This window comes from Naegleria lovaniensis (genome assembly GCF_003324165.1).
Source record: "Naegleria lovaniensis strain ATCC 30569 chromosome Unknown tig011, whole genome shotgun sequence".
NCBI classification, from domain to species: Eukaryota; Heterolobosea; class Eutetramitea; order Acrasida; family Naegleriidae; genus Naegleria; species Naegleria lovaniensis.
This window is the reverse complement of record NW_025407833.1, coordinates 707,945-727,715: the sequence shown is the minus strand read 5'-3', so window position 1 is coordinate 727,715 and position 19,771 is coordinate 707,945. Positions and strand designations below refer to the sequence as shown.

Here is a 19,771-nt window from a genome sequence, read left to right as displayed (position 1 = left end):
CTCTTATTTTGTCATCTTCTTTTGAACACACATAAATTTCACTCGACGACGTGTGTACATTCACTCCATCACGACGAAATCTTTTTCTCAAACTTGTTCTCTGTGCCGACACGTAAAATTTCATGTCGAACAGCACCATGATGAATCATCGTCATTCTACTTCCACTTCGTCCTCCTCTCCTAACTATTCCAATCATCATCATCATCACGAGGACAGCACCGATGATGACTGCTCTCCAATCACGACCCATTCGAACACAACCACGTTTCGAAATTTCCAAAAACAGCCACACTCGACCTCTTCACCCACCATGAATTCTTCTTCCGTTTTACAATCAAGTCATTGGAAACGTGTGAAATTTACTACCATTACTCTCGTGATCATGACGATTGTTTCCAGTTTTATCTATTTTGTGAAATTCTTACCAAAGAGAGGAGATTTTTATTTACCACTCGACGAACAAGTTGATACATTGACAAAGGATCTCGATGTCTTGTATCGTCCCATGATTAATATTGATGAAAATGGTGTGAACAAGTATGTGAAACCCTATGATGAGCAATTGAGTATTTTCTCAACAAGTGCCATTCAGTTGGTGAGAAAGAGAAGGAGTTTGTTGAAAACAATTAATGGACAAGATCGAGTACACTTTTCACGCCACTTGTCAGAGCTTGAAAAAATTCATAATATTTTACAAAAACAAATTGTGGAATATTTTGATTATGAAAGAGTTTGGGCAGGTCCTTCGAAATCAAGTACTCAATTTACAGAAAATCCATTTGATTCTCCTGTCATTCCAGCTGACAAGTTTGTTGAAAATTATCAATTTTACAAGAATGAAATCATTCCAAAACATGAAGCTTACTTTTTATTGAAAAAAGTACATCCAGTGAAAAGAGAATTAGATATTGTATCCATTTGGGACAATGACTATTCAGAAACCTTGTCAAAAGTCGCTCGCCAAATTGTTGGTGAAACTTGTTGGAACAAGAAGCTAGTTTTATTTGGTGAACATTGGCATACGTTTCACCAAGGAGGTCCAAGAAAAGTTGGAGCTTATCAAATTGGTGCTTTAAAATTGTTGAAAAAAGATTTCATCTTCACCGATGACATCAATGATCCAAATTTATTGGACGCTGACATTGTCTATTCTTATAATCCTCACCGCTACAGAGAGTTTATTAAAAAGTTGGTCCTCGGAATTCGAAATGGAAAGGTTGCACCTCAAACGAAAGTATTTATTGGACCAGTCATTGCTCATGATTTAGTGCGAGATCATTACTCACTGCTCGGAGATCGAGTGACACATTTAGCTGCTTCTCAATGGGTCAAAGATGTCGATTATGGTCCTAAAATTGGCGGAAAGGTCAAAATTCTCGTTCATCCCACTCCAATTAACACCAAAATTTGGTCACCCAGTGAAAAGGTCAACGTTTTTGACAAGAGAGACATTCTCTTCTATGATAAGAATTGCTACTACAAGCAAGAAGAACTTTTAACCACATTCAAAACATTGTTGAATGGTTATCCCGATTTTAAGGATGCCACTTTTCACATTGTGGATTACAACAAACGTTACAGTGAAAATTATTTCCTTTCATTGTTGAAAGAAAAGATTCGATTTGCCATTGTGTGCGCTCGAACAGAGACACAAGGTGTGGCCTTGGAAGAAGTCATGTCCATGAATATACCACTCTTTGTCATTTGGACACCTATGGATTTCGAAGTGGCTCATGATCCAGTTGTGGTTCCATACTTTGTTCCTGGAATGTCTGGTCTCATTAGTGGACATCAAAACATTACAACTGTATTTCCAACATTTATGCAAAAAGTGATGGATAATTCATTCAATCCACGTCGATTTGTTGTGGAACTTTTTAATTATTTCAGTAACGTTGTGGATTTTTTGAATATTTTGTGTTATGGAGAGAGTCGATTTGAACCAAAGGAAAATTATTTGAGTGAAGTGAAACGATTGACCAAGACCTATGTTCCAGATGATGACGATGAATTGTTGAAGAATTAATTCTCATGGACGAGTGAGTGAATAATATATATATACAAGGAGAGTGGAGCCTTTCATCGTTAGCGTTTCACACACGAGACAATTTTCATCATGGTTTGGACAAGTACTTGTTTTGTTCATTGTTTTCCAAGAACTTTCTGAAACAGTGTTGTCAATAAAATTAGTGAGATTTGATCATGTGATCATGACATCATAATTTTCACAATACATTTCGAATTTGCATTCGGATTAGAAGAAAATTCACAAAAAAAATGTCGAATCAGAATGAGGAAGAAGTTTTGGTTTATATTCGTGTGGAAGAATTGATAGAATTATTAAAATCGATACATGCAGGTTTTTCGAAAGGATTAAATAATGATCCATTTCGGAAGGATGATCGGATTCGAGGATTGTATTTTTATGGATCGAGTGTTTATGAAAATCGAATTACTTTATTAAACGATCAAGACCAATTAAATCAATACACGAATGAAAATAATAGCAATACTTGTCCACACGAAAATCAATTGATTCAATTTCGAATGAATCCTCAAAAACATAACGACATTGATCTATTATGTGTTCGAGATGAATTTTACCATACTGGATTGGAAGATTTATGTCATCCGAATTATCAAATGATGCAAGACTCGGTCAATCGTGATGTTTATATGGAACAAGATGTGACTTTACATTTTTCACTTTTTGGATTTTACAATGACCACGAGATGGATCGTGAGAATTCTTCCAAACCATTATTGAAAAAGATTCCACAAAAAGTTCAAATAGAAGCTCATGTCATGTCCACTAATTTATTTATGCACTGTTTGAGACAACACAAGGGAATTTGTTGTCAATACTTGTTTCTCGATCATGACACTTATATTTTGCGAGAAGAAAACACAATGAAATGGTTTCGAACGTTTTGGTTTCGAAATTTTCACTTTCATCGAAGACTTTTGAGAAGAATGATGACTCGAGAAGCTGATGTTTGGTGTTATTCAAAAGCAAGAAGACATTTCATGATGCCAGGTGTCACTGCAGGCAATAGTCGCAACAATGATGATTTTGATATTGAAAAAGGAAAAAAGAATTTGATTCATGGAATTCGATACTATGTATTGGCACAGCAAATGATTTCTTCATTGACTCTCAATGACTGGAGTGTGTGTAATGATTTGAAACAAAGAGTCTTTTCTCAACAACATGAGAGTGTCAATAATAATTCAAACCATTCATCATCTTGGACGTACTGGACTCGTCTTTTCGATCCTCTCTATAAAGAGAATAGAAATGCATTAGCTCAACAAGTTCAAGCTTTCATTGATGAAGGATTGCAATTGGCATTGCAAGTGGAACGTCAGGAGAATTCCCAAACGACATTTTTGACGAACCAATCAGTAGAAACACCTTCCTCAACCACAAATAGATCCTTACTTTTACAAATCATGGAACAATATGGACTGCAATACTTGTCTCTAAATCTTGGAATGGATGTCATTCCCATTTTGTTCGTACACAACGGCAAGGAATTAAGCGTAGAAGAGGGTTTGACATGTCAGCCTCTCATCCAACAATTACTTGAAGGTTTAACCAAGACAGAAATGACACGTTATTCGACGACTTGTTTGGAAAATTATCTCAATAGAATCCATCACTTGTTACAACCTAAGGAAGAAGGGACAAAGAATAATTTTAGTGTCCTATTCAAAATTACTCAAAATAAGGAACTAGAACGAATGGAAGAGAGTATGAATTGTAAAGCATTGAGAGAATCAAATGGAATGATTGTCGAGTGGAATACTGTGATGCAAAGATTTTCAATCGTTGCATTTCCTTTTTTGAGATTTTTCGATGAATTTCGAGTGTTGAATGCCACAACCAAAAACAAGACAATGACAGGCTCTTCCACTTCAACGGCTCGTAAGAAAGCAACAAGGAATAAGGACACTAGCACGTCTAGCACGTCGAGTGGTATATTTTCCAACATTTCACACATTCGAAAGGTTTACAAAAAACTCACAGGCAAACTAGTAGTCTTGTATTTTTACAACAACAAGTGGAGAATATCTTACAAGGAAGAGGAAGAAGAACGGTACTATAATGTGGTATCTTGTCATCATGACCGTGCTGTGAATGAACATACAAGTTGGGAACACAAAATTTGGAAAATTTTACTCGCAAGCAACAAAACCAAGTCCATGCTGGAGACAGATATTAACACACAACATTTCAGTTACACCAAAAAGAATTTCATGTTGCAATTATTACCCGATGAGGAATCAGTAATTCTCATTGGAGTTCGAAATGTGGAAACTCTCGAAGAAGAAGAAGACCTTTTCGCGTATGAGCATGTTTTTGACCACATTCATCAAGAGGAGGATCTTACGGAGCTACAACATCAAGCGCATCAACTTGAACAAGATCTTTTGTATAAGAATCCTATTCATGTGAAAATGTCAGAAAAAGATAAGAATTTACTCCTTCTGCTGAAATTACTCTATTACAAGTCGAATCAGTTGGATCCTCTTCGTTTCAGTGGTTATGTTTGTTTGGTGGACAGGGCAACGATTCCATTCAATGAGAATACTCCAAATCAAACGCGTTATGAAAAGCATCGATTTAAGATTGAGTCGACATTTTACTACAATCTCAATCAACTGAGCATTTGGAACATTTCTGTGAACATTCAAGAGAATACTGATGCATTTCAAATAGATCCTAATCAACAAATGAGTCACGAAGGAGAATTTCAATCCGTATTGCCCAACGCATCCACAAAATCGTTTAATCGATGGAATGGTAATTTATCAAGTCAGAATAATGAACTATTACTCATCGAAATGGCAATTTCAATGCTTGGAAAAAGTGTACCGTCATCCTTTATTCCACCTGAACCAATAGATGACCTCGATCATGAATTGAAAATTTCTCATTCTTCGAGGACGAGACCTCTCACCATTGAAGAGCTAATTTTCAAGAGAGAAACCTTCAATGAAAAGATTAAGGCCTTCTCCTCTCTCTATTTTCAAGTGAAACAAGATTGGGAAGGCATCACTCTTCTTTACGATCAATTTTATCAAGAACTTGGTCATGAAATGGAACAAAGAGCATCTTCATCATCAATCAACCATGACTTGTTGAATACTTCACAACACCATACATTTGATTCATCCTCATTTCAGAACAAATTTGTGGCTCAACAATGTGAAAAATTCCCTCTCGAAAACAAGACACCCATTTTCAAAATGGTAGAAGAGCAATGCAGTCATTCACGAGAGATTTTCCAATCACCTCGTCGCATCATTGATTCCAATAGTTTGGTCAAAATTTGGAAGAATTATTTACAAACACGAGAAAGATTCAAACTGGAAGAACCACTCAAGAAGATGCAATGATGACATCGTTGAGACACAACACAGACCATGTGCCACAATCGACCTGCAATTTTCAAAATATGGCAGGTGTTGAATCATGAAATGTTGAAACAATCACATTTAAATGCCACTTTCAAAAATTAATAACCAAGTTTTTCAAATTTGCACACAGCGTATTAATAACACTCCTTCGCCATTCAGTTCATCCACAAAAAAAATGAGTCAACACGCACAACCTTCCCATAATGATCATCACGACGAGAGAGAATACCACATTGTTTCATCACCTCTCTTGCCCATCGAAAAGGTCAATGAATGTAAACAATATTGGAAAAAAGTGATGCAATCTACTTCGTCTTGTTACTTGCTTCAAAGTGCTGAGTACATTAAACAACACCCTCAGGATTATATGCATGCATATATGAACTACCCATCGTATTACCATGCAGAGGCCCTTTTCAATTATGCACCCGATCAATTGGGTGCTGACAATGTTTGGACATTTGTGTCCAAGGCCGACCAATTCACTGACGAGATCAAGGAATTACAAAACAAGATCAATAAGATGGATTTTATTCAATTAATTGATTATGTTGAACAAGAGAATGCCAAAAACCTTTCCAAACTCGCGTCTGATGTTCCGGAGGCCAATTACAAGTACATTCCAGCAATGATTGTTCAAGGACGTTACACTCCTCAAAATGCCGCATACTTTTTATATCAATGGTTAGGCTATGTCGAACAAAAGATGCAAGAATTGAAAAACGATGATTATGAATCCTTGGTTTTTGCCAAGAGCATGCTCATTCAGAAATTGAAACGTGCACTTGTATGGAGAACGTATTGCAATGGAAAACTTGAAGATTTCTTACAGAGTGATGAACAAAAGGAACCTCAAATGGTTGCTTCCTGGATGTCAGACTCGTTTAAACCTTTGATTGGCTTCCCAAAGGTGAAACTTGAAGTTGTGAACAAGATTTTGACAGAGGCTGGAACACCTGCATTGGATGAAAAGGTCGATCTCAAATCACTCTCCGATTATTACATCTTGTTAAATCGATTGGAGTCGCTGTGTGGTGTGAATGAACACTCTGTGGTCTCGTACCGTGAACGTAAGCGATCTGGCAAGAAGAGCGGTAATACTGACAATTATTGTTATGGACCAAAAAAACAAAACACTCTCACCGCTGTCTATAAGGGACTCAATCATACGGAAAGAAAAGAAAAACTCCACAAATCCTTACACCATTTTAGAAAGTATAATAGAGCCTTGTTGGTTGCAGGAAAATTGAGAGGACGACTCAACAGATTCTTTGATCCCTACGTCACTGGATTGTGTGCTCGAATTGATAAGAGTGGACTGATCACACAAACCTTCACACCAGAATTTTACCTCTTTGAGGATGACATTAAGGCTTTGGTGTCTGATGACTCTAAATTTGACATTTTAACTGTCTTGTTTGGTTGTATGGCTATCAGCGAATTCAGTGTGAGAAAGGCATTCACCATTGAGTCACAAATGCAAGGTGGTTTAGATGAATTATTGTCCTACTTGTTGACACTCATGCGTGGAAGAGAAGAACAAACCAAGTGGGAAATTGTTGGTTCTGTCTATCCCGTAGAGGACGTTATGAATCGTATGAATGCTGACACCAAGTCTGAGCTTTTAGCTCAATTCCTCTCCATTCAAATTCCAATTGCCAAATTCTTGGAATCTCAGTGGTTAAAGGGAGTCGATAAGTGCACCAAGAAAGACATGATGGTTCCACGTAGAGGAACAACCAAGATTAATACTTCAGGATGGAACCAAGCCAGTGGAGCATGGAACAATGCCATTCGTTTTATTAGAGCCATCTCCAAGTCTCTGGGTCAAGAAGCTCCTCTCATTATGAAATGTATGAAGTTGACAGCTGCTGATCAAATGCGTTGGGCTCAAATGGCTGGAAAAGAGGAACCTGATGATGTTCCAGTGTTTAAGAAGCTCACTTTGGAGAAGAACATCACTCCGTGGGGAATTGTTTTGGAGACAGTGAAGGCCACTCGTGAAGACATTATTTTAGCATGTCAAGAGTGTAAGGTCGATCCAAAGAAGTGGCTTGGATACGCACAAGAAAGAACCGCTGAATCTAAAATTCACCAAGACATGATTTGTGGTTGTGTGGTGCCCAATGTTGCGAGTGTGCAAATGTTGTTAAAGTCGTTGGGTGCATTTGGTTACAAGCCACAACAACAATAATGAATCTTCATATTGAACTCTCTGAGAATCAAGTTCAATAAACAACACTATTTATTGAGTATCAAGTTGTATTTAAAATCTGTCTGACATCTTGCAACTTGGCATGCTCCACAAGTTATTCACTACCTCTGATTGAAATATTGGGCAATATCTGACACAAGTTTTGTATGGGCTTCTTTCACAGAACTTTCCACAAATGATTTAAAGATCCACCACGTTGCACCATCCACAACCTCCATACAAGCAATGGTTTTTTTCATTGAAGTATCAACAGACGCATCATTAGTCTCTACAAATGTCAAGTTTGCAATTATTTGACCCAATCTCAATGGAAATGGTACTTGTGAAATAATCTCATTTCGAGACGAGTCAAATTGCTGCTCAGCTCGCATTGTCACTGTACGTATGTAGGTCGAATTTCCGAGGATGGGAATTTTCTCTGAAAAGTCAATGGTTCTATGAGTGTCATTCACAAATACAATATTAATCTTATCACTGTGAAATTCATAAGAATCACAAAATATACGGTTAAGGTATTTTGAACCATTTAAATGAATCACAAAATAACGAGTTAAATTCAAGGTAATTGATCCATATGGAATCAAGTGTTAAAATATTAATGATTATTGGTCAATAATGAATAATATTTTAAATTCATATAATTTTCATGATTATTAAACAAAATATTAATTTTCACACACACACTCCGTCAATGCTCTCCACACACTCTTCAATGACACTCACACAAAAGGTTGCAATTTAAACATGACCGTCGTTTTCTTCAATACTTCAAAAGCATCCCGAGCACTTGAATATTCAAATCGAGCTGAAAACGTTTGCGAAGAAAGTGGTACTTTGGACGTGAACAAGGCCACCACGACTCCAATTAATGCTAACAACACTGCCACGAACGTCCATTTAAACATTTTTTTTATAATAGGGATTAGGAATTTCGGTATTTTTAAAAAATACCCAGAAAATACCAGAATATCCAGGTATATCTTGGCATTTTAATTGTATTTTGAGGTATTTTCAAAAATAAAAAAATTCGAAAACTATCTAAAATATTCGAAATTTAATGAACAGTTCTTCAAAGAATCTGCTGCTCTTACTAAGTACTAGAAGGAGAGTTGGACTACTTCTTTTTGAATAAGCTCAAAGGCAAAGGAAATTTCGAAAATTTTCAAAGCTAGACGAACAATTTATGACAGCAATAAAAAACGAAAAGTTTCAACAAAATTTGAATTTATTCGAAAAACTGTATTTTTTCAGGGATATACCGGTATATCCTTGGTATTTTCTGGTATATTCTGGGTATTATCTCGGTATATTCTGAGCCAATTTAACAGGGTATATTCCGAGATTATACCGAAAATCCTAATCCCTAATCATGAATAATTGTTCTTTTCTTCGAAATTGTCAACAAATTACAAATGACTCTCCAAAGAATTGAACCCTTGACAAAATCAAAATCATTGCGACGGATGAAAAAAAAAGCCTTAAAAAAAATGTCCACCTTTCTTTCATCAGCGAGAGGCTCTCCAACCAAACCACCACAACCTCCTTCATCGACAAACACCACTCAATCAAATCCATCTGCACTGAATTTTGCTGCAGCTGCAACCTCGAGTTTTTCAATGGGATTTAAATCATCGGGATTTCAAGGCTTGTCGTTGCCGTTGCATACGGTGGCTCAGCAACCCTTGTTGGGAGGATCATCATCAACGACTACTAGCACGATCATGGATCATCATGATCATGGTGGTTCACACGTATATCATCAAAATTCATCACGATCATCAACATCCTCGACCACTTCTTCCTCTCCGCCCTCTCACGGATCTTCCTTCACCCAGCCCAGTATGAATTTCGGGTTTATTGAATCCACTTCAAAATCATCGACAACAAATAACAACACTCAACAACAAGCAATATTATTGAAATCCAACAATAGCAACAATAACCAAAGACCACCATCTAATTTATTTTTCAGCCAAGCATCACCAAATTCATCTTCAAACTCACCAACAAATTCCTCTACTGCTAACAAGACATCGTATCCAGAAAATGATTTGGAATTTCTGAGACAACAAATAGAAGAAACAAAGGAAAAGTATGAAACATTCCGAAAAGGTTTTCTCATTGAACGCAATCAACGACTCAAAACAGTTCATGATCTGTATAAATTCACAAAAAAGATGGAAGTGCTTCAAAAACAATTATTCGAGAAGGACTCTGCTCTACTTGTTCTCACCACTGAGAATGTCAAGCTGAAAGAAGAAATTTATGAGATACAAAAATTTGGTGGGAGCAACGGTGCTAGTACCTCGAATTCTGTCACACCGTCTTCACAGGCCAACAATCAATCAAACTCCAACACTTCCTCTAACAACAATAACACCAATGGGGAGAGCAAAAAACGTCAAGGTTTCCTGTTTACAAAGAGAAGGAATCTTTCGTCGGATGCTGCTGATACGACCAATAATGCGTCCTCCAATTCGGAAAACAAAAATGAGTTTGGCGTCACAGATTCTCCCTCCAAGATCAACAATGAAAGTAAACTCGATGCAATTCAAGAAATGAAACACTGGAGAGAACTCTACAGAAAAACACAAAATGATTTAAAAAAGAGAGAGAAACAAATTAGTGATTTACAATCACAAGAACATGTTCAAAAGCAAATGCTTCAAGAAATTCAAAGCAAGTATCGAAGTGTTGAGGTGACACTTTCAAAACATCAAGAAACGATCAATACCTTAAAATCAGAATTATTTGAAAAAGAACAATTGAGCATGAAAGCACTAAACGATAATGATTTTTTACAGCAGCAATTAACCATGGAGAGGACAGAACACCAACGGTGGAAGGACGAATTTTTAGAAAATTACAAAAATTTGGAAGAAACAGCCACATCTCTCAAGAATGAAATTGAAAGAAAGGATTTGGATTTACGACGCCTAACAGAAAAGTGCATGGAATTGAAAGAACAGTTGAATTCTGTACGATTACAAATTCGAAAATTCAAATGTAAACGTATTTCACATGGAGGATTGGCAAGCAAATTTGGACTTGGTTCTTCCACCAAACACGATGCAGCAATCATTTTACACAAGAATCCAAAGAACGGTTTACTGTGGGTAGACATTAAATTGAGATCAGGAAAAGACGATAATCTCGACTTGAATAATGCAATTCATTCAAATATGGTCCAATCACATCCTCTCACATCCATCACAGATATTGTACCTGATGTTCATGATTCCAAACGGTTTTCCATCTATTTCTTTTCGAATGCAACAGCTAGTCCCTCAAAGAATACACCAAATGCAGTGGTAGAAACATTTGAATGCTCGAGCGAAAGTGAACGAACTGAAATCATGCAAGGAATTCAGGAATTCATCAGTATTGCAGCTCAATCCAATTAAAACGAGAGTTTTTTTGTCACATAGCCAAATTGTGTCGACACTCTTCTCAAAAAACATTCTATGCAAATGGAAGGATCAATCACATAAATCCCATATTCGAGAACAATGAATTTGACATGAAACCTGTTTTTTCACGCCTTTTTCTTTTTGGAAGTAATGGAATTGTCTCCTTCTGCTGTGCGAATGCTGGTTGCGTCTTGTCCTTCTTTTTCAATTCCTTCCGTGCTGTCGATTGTTTCAACATGGGTTCAAAAACAACTTGATCAAAAGCAAAGGGATGATACATTTCAGTGGAAGGGTCCAACCATGGCAAGCCCATAGGATTGTCTTGAAATAATTTTCGATCGGCACGATTATTGAACACACTCGCTACTTGTTTCGAAAACTCATATTGTCTCTGAATTTGATACGCCAAATGTTTGTTGGCATCTGCATTGGGAATGACTTGATGTAATGATTTTCTTGCATGTGTCAATCGATTATCTGGTAATGATGGAATATCTAGGCCTTCATTCAATGAATGTCCCTGAAGTAATTGGATTGAAGTATTTTGGGCATTTCTTCGTTTGAGACCCTGCTGATACAGCATGTCCATTACAGTATCCACATATTGCTCGAGTGTCATTGTGTTTTGAAGAGACGTGTATCGTTCAAAAATCTTTTCAACAAAATAATCATCTTCTTGTAACATTAAACTCAATTCTTGTCGTATCAACTCTTCTCTCTGAATCGATTGATGAGACAATAAATTTTTGAGAGTATTAAACAATTCCACATCACCATTATTAAAGTCCACAGGGTTTAAATTTCGAGGCATGTACATGGACCTAAAATTGTGTGTTTGAGAAAGTGTCAATGCTGCGGCATGATGTTTCATTGTGTCTGAAGAAGAGCCTCTATTTCTTCTTCCACGAGAAGAGGAACGAGTAGAGAGTCCATACTTTTTCAAAATGTCTCGATTCTCCACAAGAGGCTCATCAACGTGTTCTGAATGCATCATGTCGGAGGAGCCACCTTCTTGATTGGTGAATAGAGATGGACGATCCTTGTTTAAACTTTGTTTCTTGTCTATATGTAATTCAAATTTCTCATCGGGAATCGCCCATGTGTTTGGAGAGTATTCTTGTTTGGCAATTCTATCTTGATGATTCATGATTTTCTCTCTCCGATCCAAAACCTTGTTCCATAAATAATCATAGAATAAATATCCTTTCTTTTTCCAATGATTTAAATATCCAATATCATTCTTCTCTGGTATTTGAGAGGTTGAATGTGAACCAGAATTTTGAATACTTCTCTTATTGTGCAATAATTCCTTCTTGATGATGTTAAAATCCTCTTCAAACTCGTCGAATGTACGTGAAGAAGAATTTTTCATCATCACCATTGCATTCCGAACATTTGTATTTAATGCATGAACAATTTCCTCCTCATTCATGGTGCAACATTTTTTTTACAAAAATCTCTCGAGTTCTCATTACAATGAAGCTGTCTTTTGTGCCTTTTCGCAGATCCCTAATGCATTTGAGGTAAGGAAGAACATTTTGTCAGTACATGATCTCTTGATCGAATTTGTTCGTCAAGCTTGAGTTGGATTAATCCGACTAACCCCTACATGAGCGCCAGGTTTACCATAAATTTTATAGTGGTTCCCTCGTTTATTATTCAATAAAATGCAACAAGTGGAAAGTTTGAAAGTGAACAACAGCAATTGAAAATGTTGGATTGATTCGAGTCCTTAGGGAGGATTCTATTGATATTAAAGATCGTAACAACTGAAAGTTATTATTTGTCCAAAGTAGTTCTTTCAAGTTCAGGGGAGACGAGTGCTGGTTTTGTGGTTGTGGTCAACAAGTTCTTTAAATATGTCTCCCATTCTTTGTCGAAGAGTAAGTCATAGTTGCTCATGTCAATAAAGGAGCACAAATAGTTTTTCTGGTACTTCTCTACAACCTCTGTTGAGAATGTTTCAGTTATATCAAGTCCAACACACACATGCATCATAGTTGACGATTTAAATACTTGTAAAACAGCATTTCTTATGTCATTATACCATTTTGCCTTTGAACGAACTTTCATGCCTTGTCCATTCGCATCATCTATTATCTTATTTGAATTGTCCTGTACAACGAAACAATTTTCATCATTAATCTTGGTTTCTTCAATATGATTACTGTTTAAATTGTAAAGAGTATCAGATTTCAATTTTCCATAATTATCGAGATAAAATAGTTCAGGGATAGTGGAACTAAAATATAAATGTGGGTCAAGTTTAGTTCCAGATTGCACTCTACACTGGAAACCCATTGGAATGATCATATCTGTAGATCCGTTCACTCTGTTAACACCAAACACAGTGTTATGGTGTTCATTCGATACAGCAATAAAAACTCCATCTAATAAATCCCACTTCTTCTCGGCAAAGTGTGTCCAGAACAACATTTCTCCGTTAATTTTCTTCTTGTTTGGTGCTATAACACGTTTTGAAATACAGTACTCTACATATCCATTTGCGTCTAGATAATGTTTGCACTTGAAAACATGATCTTTCAAATTTGGATTGGTGGTGATTAATGATTTGAAACAACCAATTTCAGAGAGCTGTGTACCATTTAACTCTATGAGTCTAAGCATAACAATGGATTCCAAATTGATGTTGTGGTCTGAAGATTTCAGGAGTAATTTGATTCTTTCTTGAATAATCTTTTTCATCAATTCTGATTTATCTTCAATGCCTAATATCTTCTTTAGAATTGCTAATCCAGATTCATACCCAATAAAATCCTTTGCAGAAAACACAACATTGGTCTGATCATTTTCAGAGCTTTCTGGACCAGAAAATCCCAAATATAGTAATTCATTAGCAACCTCTTTGTGCACCATAAACTCAGAACCTAAAAATGGTAAATGATAATGAGCAACATATTTAACAATGGCTTGAATACCTTGTTGTGCATTGATTAATTGAGTGTTCATTGAGGTATAGATAAGATAATGTGCCAGCTTTTCTACTCCCAATACAAAATCTTTTACGGAAGATTTAATAGCATCTATCAAGCTGTTGTTGGTAGAAAATTTTTCTAATGCCAATGTGATCAATCTTCTTCTAAAATACTTGTATCCTTGTTCATGAAAATAAAATAAAATCTCTTTCTTCTCGTTTTTTGGTATTTTGATATGTTTTTCTAAAAATGAAATGATATCATCTCGTGAAACCAAGCCAAAGTCATATATTTTAACCGTATCAATTTTTGCTTTAGTTTTACCAAGAGTTGATTGTATAATACTTTCTACATTAACAGAAAAATTAGTTCCAGAAAATATAGATAAATGAAATTGTTCAATGCTAGCAATTACTTGTGCAAACCTGGCTAAAAGTCCTCTCTTCTCACCGTTCAGACTTGTTAACTCTGAAAGGTTAGTGCAATGGAGTAAGTTTTCGCTAGTAAAATAATATGAATCAAGTAAGAACATTATTAATCAATACAAACCTTGCATAAAGTTTAGCGTCATCAATAACAACTATAAATTTTTCAATTTTCTTGACTATTCCAAATAGAGCGGAATTGTCATTAAGTGAATGAATTATCTTGTTCACCAAAGTTGCAACAAATGCCTTCAAATCGTCGGGAGAAGTATAAACATATAGCTGTGCATACCTCAAAGCATTAAAACTGGTATCAGTATTGCCATTTGATTGCTTATATGCGAGATATGGAAGTATTCCACCTGTAACAATATTTCCATCCCTATCTCTCTGAACAAAATTTTCAAATACAGTTGGATTTTGTTTTGCATCATCAATTAGCTTTAAAATATAAATCAATCTACATATGAATACCATTAGCACTACTTGGTCTACTTGGCCAAAAAGTTCAAAAATATTTCGGCCGTTTAAGTGGCCAAATGCTTGCTTCATCAAAGAATCCGTTGTCAATCCACTGGATACCTCGTTTGATAAAGTACATGTTAAAACCATTCCAGGATTATGACATAACAAACGCACGCAAGCTGATGTCTTACCAGCACCAGATGGACCCATAAACATTATTGCGCTGCGTTTGCTCCTAGGAGCTACTCTTTTCAATAATTCACCATCTTGTGCCATAGTGTACTGAAATTGAGTAAAATATGGCAGTTCATGTTTGGCAAGTGAAGCACCTATTAAAGTTACAGGCAATTCAATAGACCGATATTGTTTACCAAAGTTTGGATAGCCAAATTTAGAATTATAAGCTCTAATAGTAGTTTTTGCAAATAAATTCTGCTCAAAATCATCAAAATCTTCAGGTTTCAACACCTTGTCAGGGTGATTGCTTGCTAATTCGTTCCGTGCTTCAGAATAAAACTTTTCGAAATCTGTAGCATTTTCAAGATGTGCTTGGTGTATTTCGTTCAGAAATTTCTGTGGTTTTGGGAGAATTTTATCATTGACCCAATGTACAATACTTTGACAAGTGTCGGAGAGTTGAGGAATGTTATTCTTGTTATAAGTGCTTTGAAGTCGATCAATGGCATACTTTACACCGTCCAACTTGATATTCTCAACAATGTTGCGGAGAGATGAGCCATCAAAATTATTCTCATACAAAGGCTTCACAGCATCAACTGACAAACCAGCACCACCCCAAGATTTAGGAGAAGTCAATACTGATGCTACATCATGGGCATCGTAATCCTTCAAACTGACTGGTTGGCAGAACGAAGGTGTTGAAGTGTTACCTCCACTATCATTTGTTGACGCTTCTTTTTCAATAGACCAATTTGTGGTGGTGTAGGAACGTATTTGACCAAATGCTTCTGTTGCTGTTGTTGGATAATTCGGATAATTCGGATAATTCAACAATTTGTTATTGTTAGGAACATGTTTCATCATTGAATTTAAAAATATGGTGTTTGCCTTCATTGATGAAGAAGAATTAAAAACATGATTACTGTTGATGATGCTCGATGTTGTGTTGCTATGGGAATTTAATCCTTGCAACATGCGATTGACACTTGTTCTTTTCATGTTCGAGAGTTTTTTTTTTGATCTTTAAGCCAACCTGAGAGAGTCGTTGTATGAAATGGCAAAACCTTAGAAACTTGACTCTCAAATTCAATCAAAAAAGAGTTGCTGAACCTTTTTGAAGTGTGTGTTTCGAGTGCGAGTGGGTTTTGTGTGTTGTACATAATTCTTACCAATGGTGCAACGGATCCAAAATGTAGGGGTTGATTTATTCACCAACATTAAGGCAGCACAACGTTACTGGGTCCAGCATTTCAACTTACCACAGAGTATTGGTTTAACTCGCTCACTCCATTGAATTCGCTCCCAATTATTGAAAATAATCAACGACGATTCGAGACAATTTTTGCAAGGTGGTCAAGATGATTCTACACTGGATGAAGATGACAATGAATTTGGAGTTTCTGCTGCCTTCTTTTCCACACTTTCCAATCGTGCGAAAAAAACGGATCTTTACCTCGATCCACTCGAAATCTTCTGTTTGAATTGTTAGCAGTGCTTCTCAAGCATCTTCTCTGTCTCAACCTTTATCGATCCATAAACGGGGTGTTCAGACTAATGTCCTTGTTTTTGGACCCCGACTCAACGAGACTGAGTATGATGCCAAATTTTCAACGGTGCCAAACAAACAACCTCCTTTCCATTCATGAATTATATTGTAATAAAATTGTTCCTTTGAAAGTCTCACTGGTCTTCACTCGTGTCCAACAACCTTCGAAATTCTGTGGTGGGCTTTTGCGGAGAAATGTCACTATAAAAAATCATCCGAGCCTCCAAACATCAAATCCCCATCCATAAGCAAGTTGTGTGATTTCTTTCGAATCGAATTGAATCATCATTGGTGCCTCTACATATCCTCCTCATTCCCATCATCCCATCTCATATTACCTCTCTCCACAAATTCCATGAGCTTTTTATCTTCATCATCGGAAGACAAGAAAATTTCATCCTCCTCTCCTCCAATACTTTTGCCATTAGCTTCATCATCCTTTGAACAGCCACAACAAAGAGCAGCTTCTTCCGTTTCTTCTTTGAACCGCCTTCCTCTTCCTTTACCGTCCAAACCATCCCATGATGATGAAACAAGTCAAAAACAACTCACAAGATCTTCAACCGATTCAAATGATGTATCATCAACAACAACAACAACAACGAATCATCATCATACGAGTGGTACCACTCGGAGTATCATGAACAACAGCAAGGAAACGAGTTGGAATTCCAATCATCCTCCCATCGTACCACTTGCTGGGTTCAAGCCTGGATTTATTGCTCAAAATACCTTGACACGAACCACAGGCAACCACAACCACAACAACAACACCAACAACAATACGACTACTAGTTCTTATCCAGCAAGTAATCATGAGAGTGGTCATAGTCCGAGCAATTTGAACCATTTGGATCATCATCACCATATTCAACAACATCAGCGAGGTAGCATTCCCATCATGACCAGTAACTTGGTGAATCATCCACAAGCTCACTCCATGGCTGTGAGTGAAGGTGAAGCGACCATTCTTCCTCCAATCATGATGAGGAGTGGTGCAACAGCGGCAAGTCAGTATTCGAATCATGGAGTGCATTTGCAGCAAAAACAACAAAACCTTGCAACAACGATTGAGGTCAATCATGGCAATGATTTTAATGGAGCTGTTGCTTCCATGTCACTTTCAGTAGATCCTTCACAACCGAGAATGTCGTGTACTCACTGTAGAAAGAGCCACAGAAAGTGTGGTATGTATTTTGCTTATTTTGTACAATGTTCACAATTTTGTCATCATGGATCTATGTCAATATAAAATTTACAGACAAATTACATCCATGTGGAGAATGTAAGAGAAGAGGTCTACAGCATGAATGTGTATTTTCAGAACCTAAGGTGAGTGTTTTATTTCATCAAACTGCCTTTTCTGATATTCCAATGTTTGCATGAATGACATGTGTGACCACATCCACCTACCTCACAGAAACGAGGTCCAAAGTTACGAACAGAAAGTGATGAAACCCTTATCAGTGTCTCCCCGTCACCCACACTGAAACAAACACCCTCACAACGAAAAATTAACGAACCTAAAAAGAGGAAGCTTCCCAATGACAATTCTCAAAATGAAACAAACTCCCCAACTCGTGAAGTATTGAAGCCTCCAACAACAAATTATCCACAGGTAGACGTGTCTCCTCTAAGCACGTTTGAAGATGCACTATTGGGACGAAAAGAAATTGATCGAAGGAATTATCTTTTGCAAATGATTAATGTTTCACTCTCGCATAATTTTGACACATCCAGCAGTGCGAGTAGTATGTATCAAATTGAACCAAGTTTAGATTATTCAATGCAACTCTTCTTCAGAGAGGATTTCATTAATTTCATCGTTGATTGTTTGGATAATAATCATCGAGAAATGTTAAAAATGTTTGTCAAGGAGAAACTTTTACTATGGATTCAGCAACGAGTGATGAGCGATACATTCTATCAAAGTATTTACAGTGCTTTCGAAGCACTCTTCTTAAAATATCACTGCTTATTTAAATTATCCATTTATGATGACAATAGATCAATATTACTTTCTGAGAGTGAAAAGAGTATCAAACAATGTAAAAAAGAGCTTTTCAAATTTCTAGACTCAACACAGATGGGGAATATAGAAAAAGCATCATGCTTCATGTGGGCTGCATTTATCAACCAAGTATTAGACGGAAGTAACGAAATGAGTGTCACACTCTCACGGTGTGCTCTTGATAAGTTGCAAAATGATATTGCTATCCAAACAACACAATCACATCAACTCTCAAATAGCCCAAACTCCGAATTCTTGAACATGATCTCCAAACAATATTTACTATTTTGTAAACATTCATTGTGTGCCGATATTCAACAAGAACTACAGAAATTGTTGATACCAATCGACCAAGTACAGCCAATAATGACCAATGATGTGAATTCAATCTACTTTAAACGACTGGTATTGAAGGCACTGCAATTAACTGTCATATTTCGTTACACAAGCTCTTATCCATATTTATTTTTGGGAGAATTCGAGCGATTGGTGAAAAATAATGACGCTTTCTCACAACTCACCATTACGCCAGTATCTACAACTTTGGACACCAACATGATGACTGCTTGCAAGACAATACGTCAGACATTAATGGACATGGATTGTTTGATTCCCAGATCATCCATGGAATGTTGGTCTTTCCTATCACAACTGAATCAACAAATAATCTCAACCAACTCTCCTGATATTTTATTTTGGCAATTTTTTATTCAGTATTTGAAAACAAGAATGATATTGACAGGCTTTTCTCCTCAATCTAAGCAAGATTTTTCAGAACAATTGAATCATAACTTGGTGTTCCACTTGAAAGCAATCATGGAAACTTGTTTTGTAGTTTCTCCATTATACATCTCCATAACATTGATATGTGTGAGGGATTTGATTTTGAATTTAAGCTCTTCACTACCCTCAAGCTTGAAAGAGGACTACAAGAAATTCATGACGCACCTTACCAGCTCAACTCGAGAAGGTAGCCATATGAGATCATGTGGAAATTTATTTATTAACCCTCAGAAAGAAGACATTGCTGAATTGTTAAATATGGTTGAAAGGCATTTGAAATATTCCAATTGAAAAGTTGTGTAATTTAGTCCATCAACAATTTATGGTTGTTTTGTACACATAATGTTCAATGCATAAGAATTTTATATCAAATAA

At 36.5% G+C, this 19,771-nt stretch overlaps 8 protein-coding genes across 8 annotated transcripts; 5 read left to right on the top strand and 3 right to left on the bottom strand.

The window, feature by feature from the left end:
• Positions 1-122: 122 nt before the first annotated feature.
• On the top strand, positions 123-2,027 carry C9374_001075 (uncharacterized protein; the record flags this gene model as incomplete). Its single annotated transcript, XM_044686328.1, has 1 exon — positions 123-2,027. One exon carries the CDS (start codon positions 123-125, stop codon positions 2,025-2,027), a length of 1,905 nt encoding a protein of 634 aa, XP_044552217.1.
• A 251-nt stretch (positions 2,028-2,278) lies between these two features.
• C9374_001074 (uncharacterized protein) lies at positions 2,279-5,404 on the top strand (the record flags this gene model as incomplete). Its single annotated transcript, XM_044686317.1, has 1 exon — positions 2,279-5,404. The coding sequence occupies one exon, from the start codon at positions 2,279-2,281 to the stop codon at positions 5,402-5,404; it is 3,126 nt and encodes a 1,041-aa protein (XP_044552216.1).
• Positions 5,405-5,600: 196 nt separating this feature from the next.
• Positions 5,601-7,619, top strand: C9374_001073 (uncharacterized protein; the record flags this gene model as incomplete). Its single annotated transcript, XM_044686306.1, has 1 exon — positions 5,601-7,619. One exon carries the CDS (start codon positions 5,601-5,603, stop codon positions 7,617-7,619), a length of 2,019 nt encoding a protein of 672 aa, XP_044552215.1.
• Positions 7,620-7,741: 122 nt separating this feature from the next.
• Positions 7,742-8,545, bottom strand: C9374_001072 (uncharacterized protein; the record flags this gene model as incomplete). The annotated part of the gene is made up of 2 exons (XM_044686295.1): positions 7,742-8,114; positions 8,364-8,545. The coding sequence occupies 2 exons, from the start codon at positions 8,543-8,545 to the stop codon at positions 7,742-7,744; spliced, it is 555 nt and encodes a 184-aa protein (XP_044552214.1).
• Positions 8,546-9,127: 582 nt separating this feature from the next.
• On the top strand, positions 9,128-11,044 carry C9374_001071 (uncharacterized protein; the record flags this gene model as incomplete). The annotated part of the gene is made up of 1 exon (XM_044686284.1): positions 9,128-11,044. The coding sequence occupies one exon, from the start codon at positions 9,128-9,130 to the stop codon at positions 11,042-11,044; it is 1,917 nt and encodes a 638-aa protein (XP_044552213.1).
• Positions 11,045-11,123: 79 nt separating this feature from the next.
• On the bottom strand, positions 11,124-12,482 carry C9374_001070 (uncharacterized protein; the record flags this gene model as incomplete). Its single annotated transcript, XM_044686273.1, has 1 exon — positions 11,124-12,482. One exon carries the CDS (start codon positions 12,480-12,482, stop codon positions 11,124-11,126), a length of 1,359 nt encoding a protein of 452 aa, XP_044552212.1.
• Positions 12,483-12,829: 347 nt separating this feature from the next.
• C9374_001069 (uncharacterized protein) lies at positions 12,830-16,055 on the bottom strand (the record flags this gene model as incomplete). The annotated part of the gene is made up of 2 exons (XM_044686261.1): positions 12,830-14,486; positions 14,536-16,055. The coding sequence occupies 2 exons, from the start codon at positions 16,053-16,055 to the stop codon at positions 12,830-12,832; spliced, it is 3,177 nt and encodes a 1,058-aa protein (XP_044552211.1).
• A 902-nt stretch (positions 16,056-16,957) lies between these two features.
• C9374_001068 (uncharacterized protein) lies at positions 16,958-19,687 on the top strand (the record flags this gene model as incomplete). Its single annotated transcript, XM_044686250.1, has 3 exons — positions 16,958-17,789; positions 17,864-17,934; positions 18,023-19,687. 3 exons carry the CDS (start codon positions 16,958-16,960, stop codon positions 19,685-19,687), a joined length of 2,568 nt encoding a protein of 855 aa, XP_044552210.1.
• Positions 19,688-19,771: the final 84 nt, after the last annotated feature.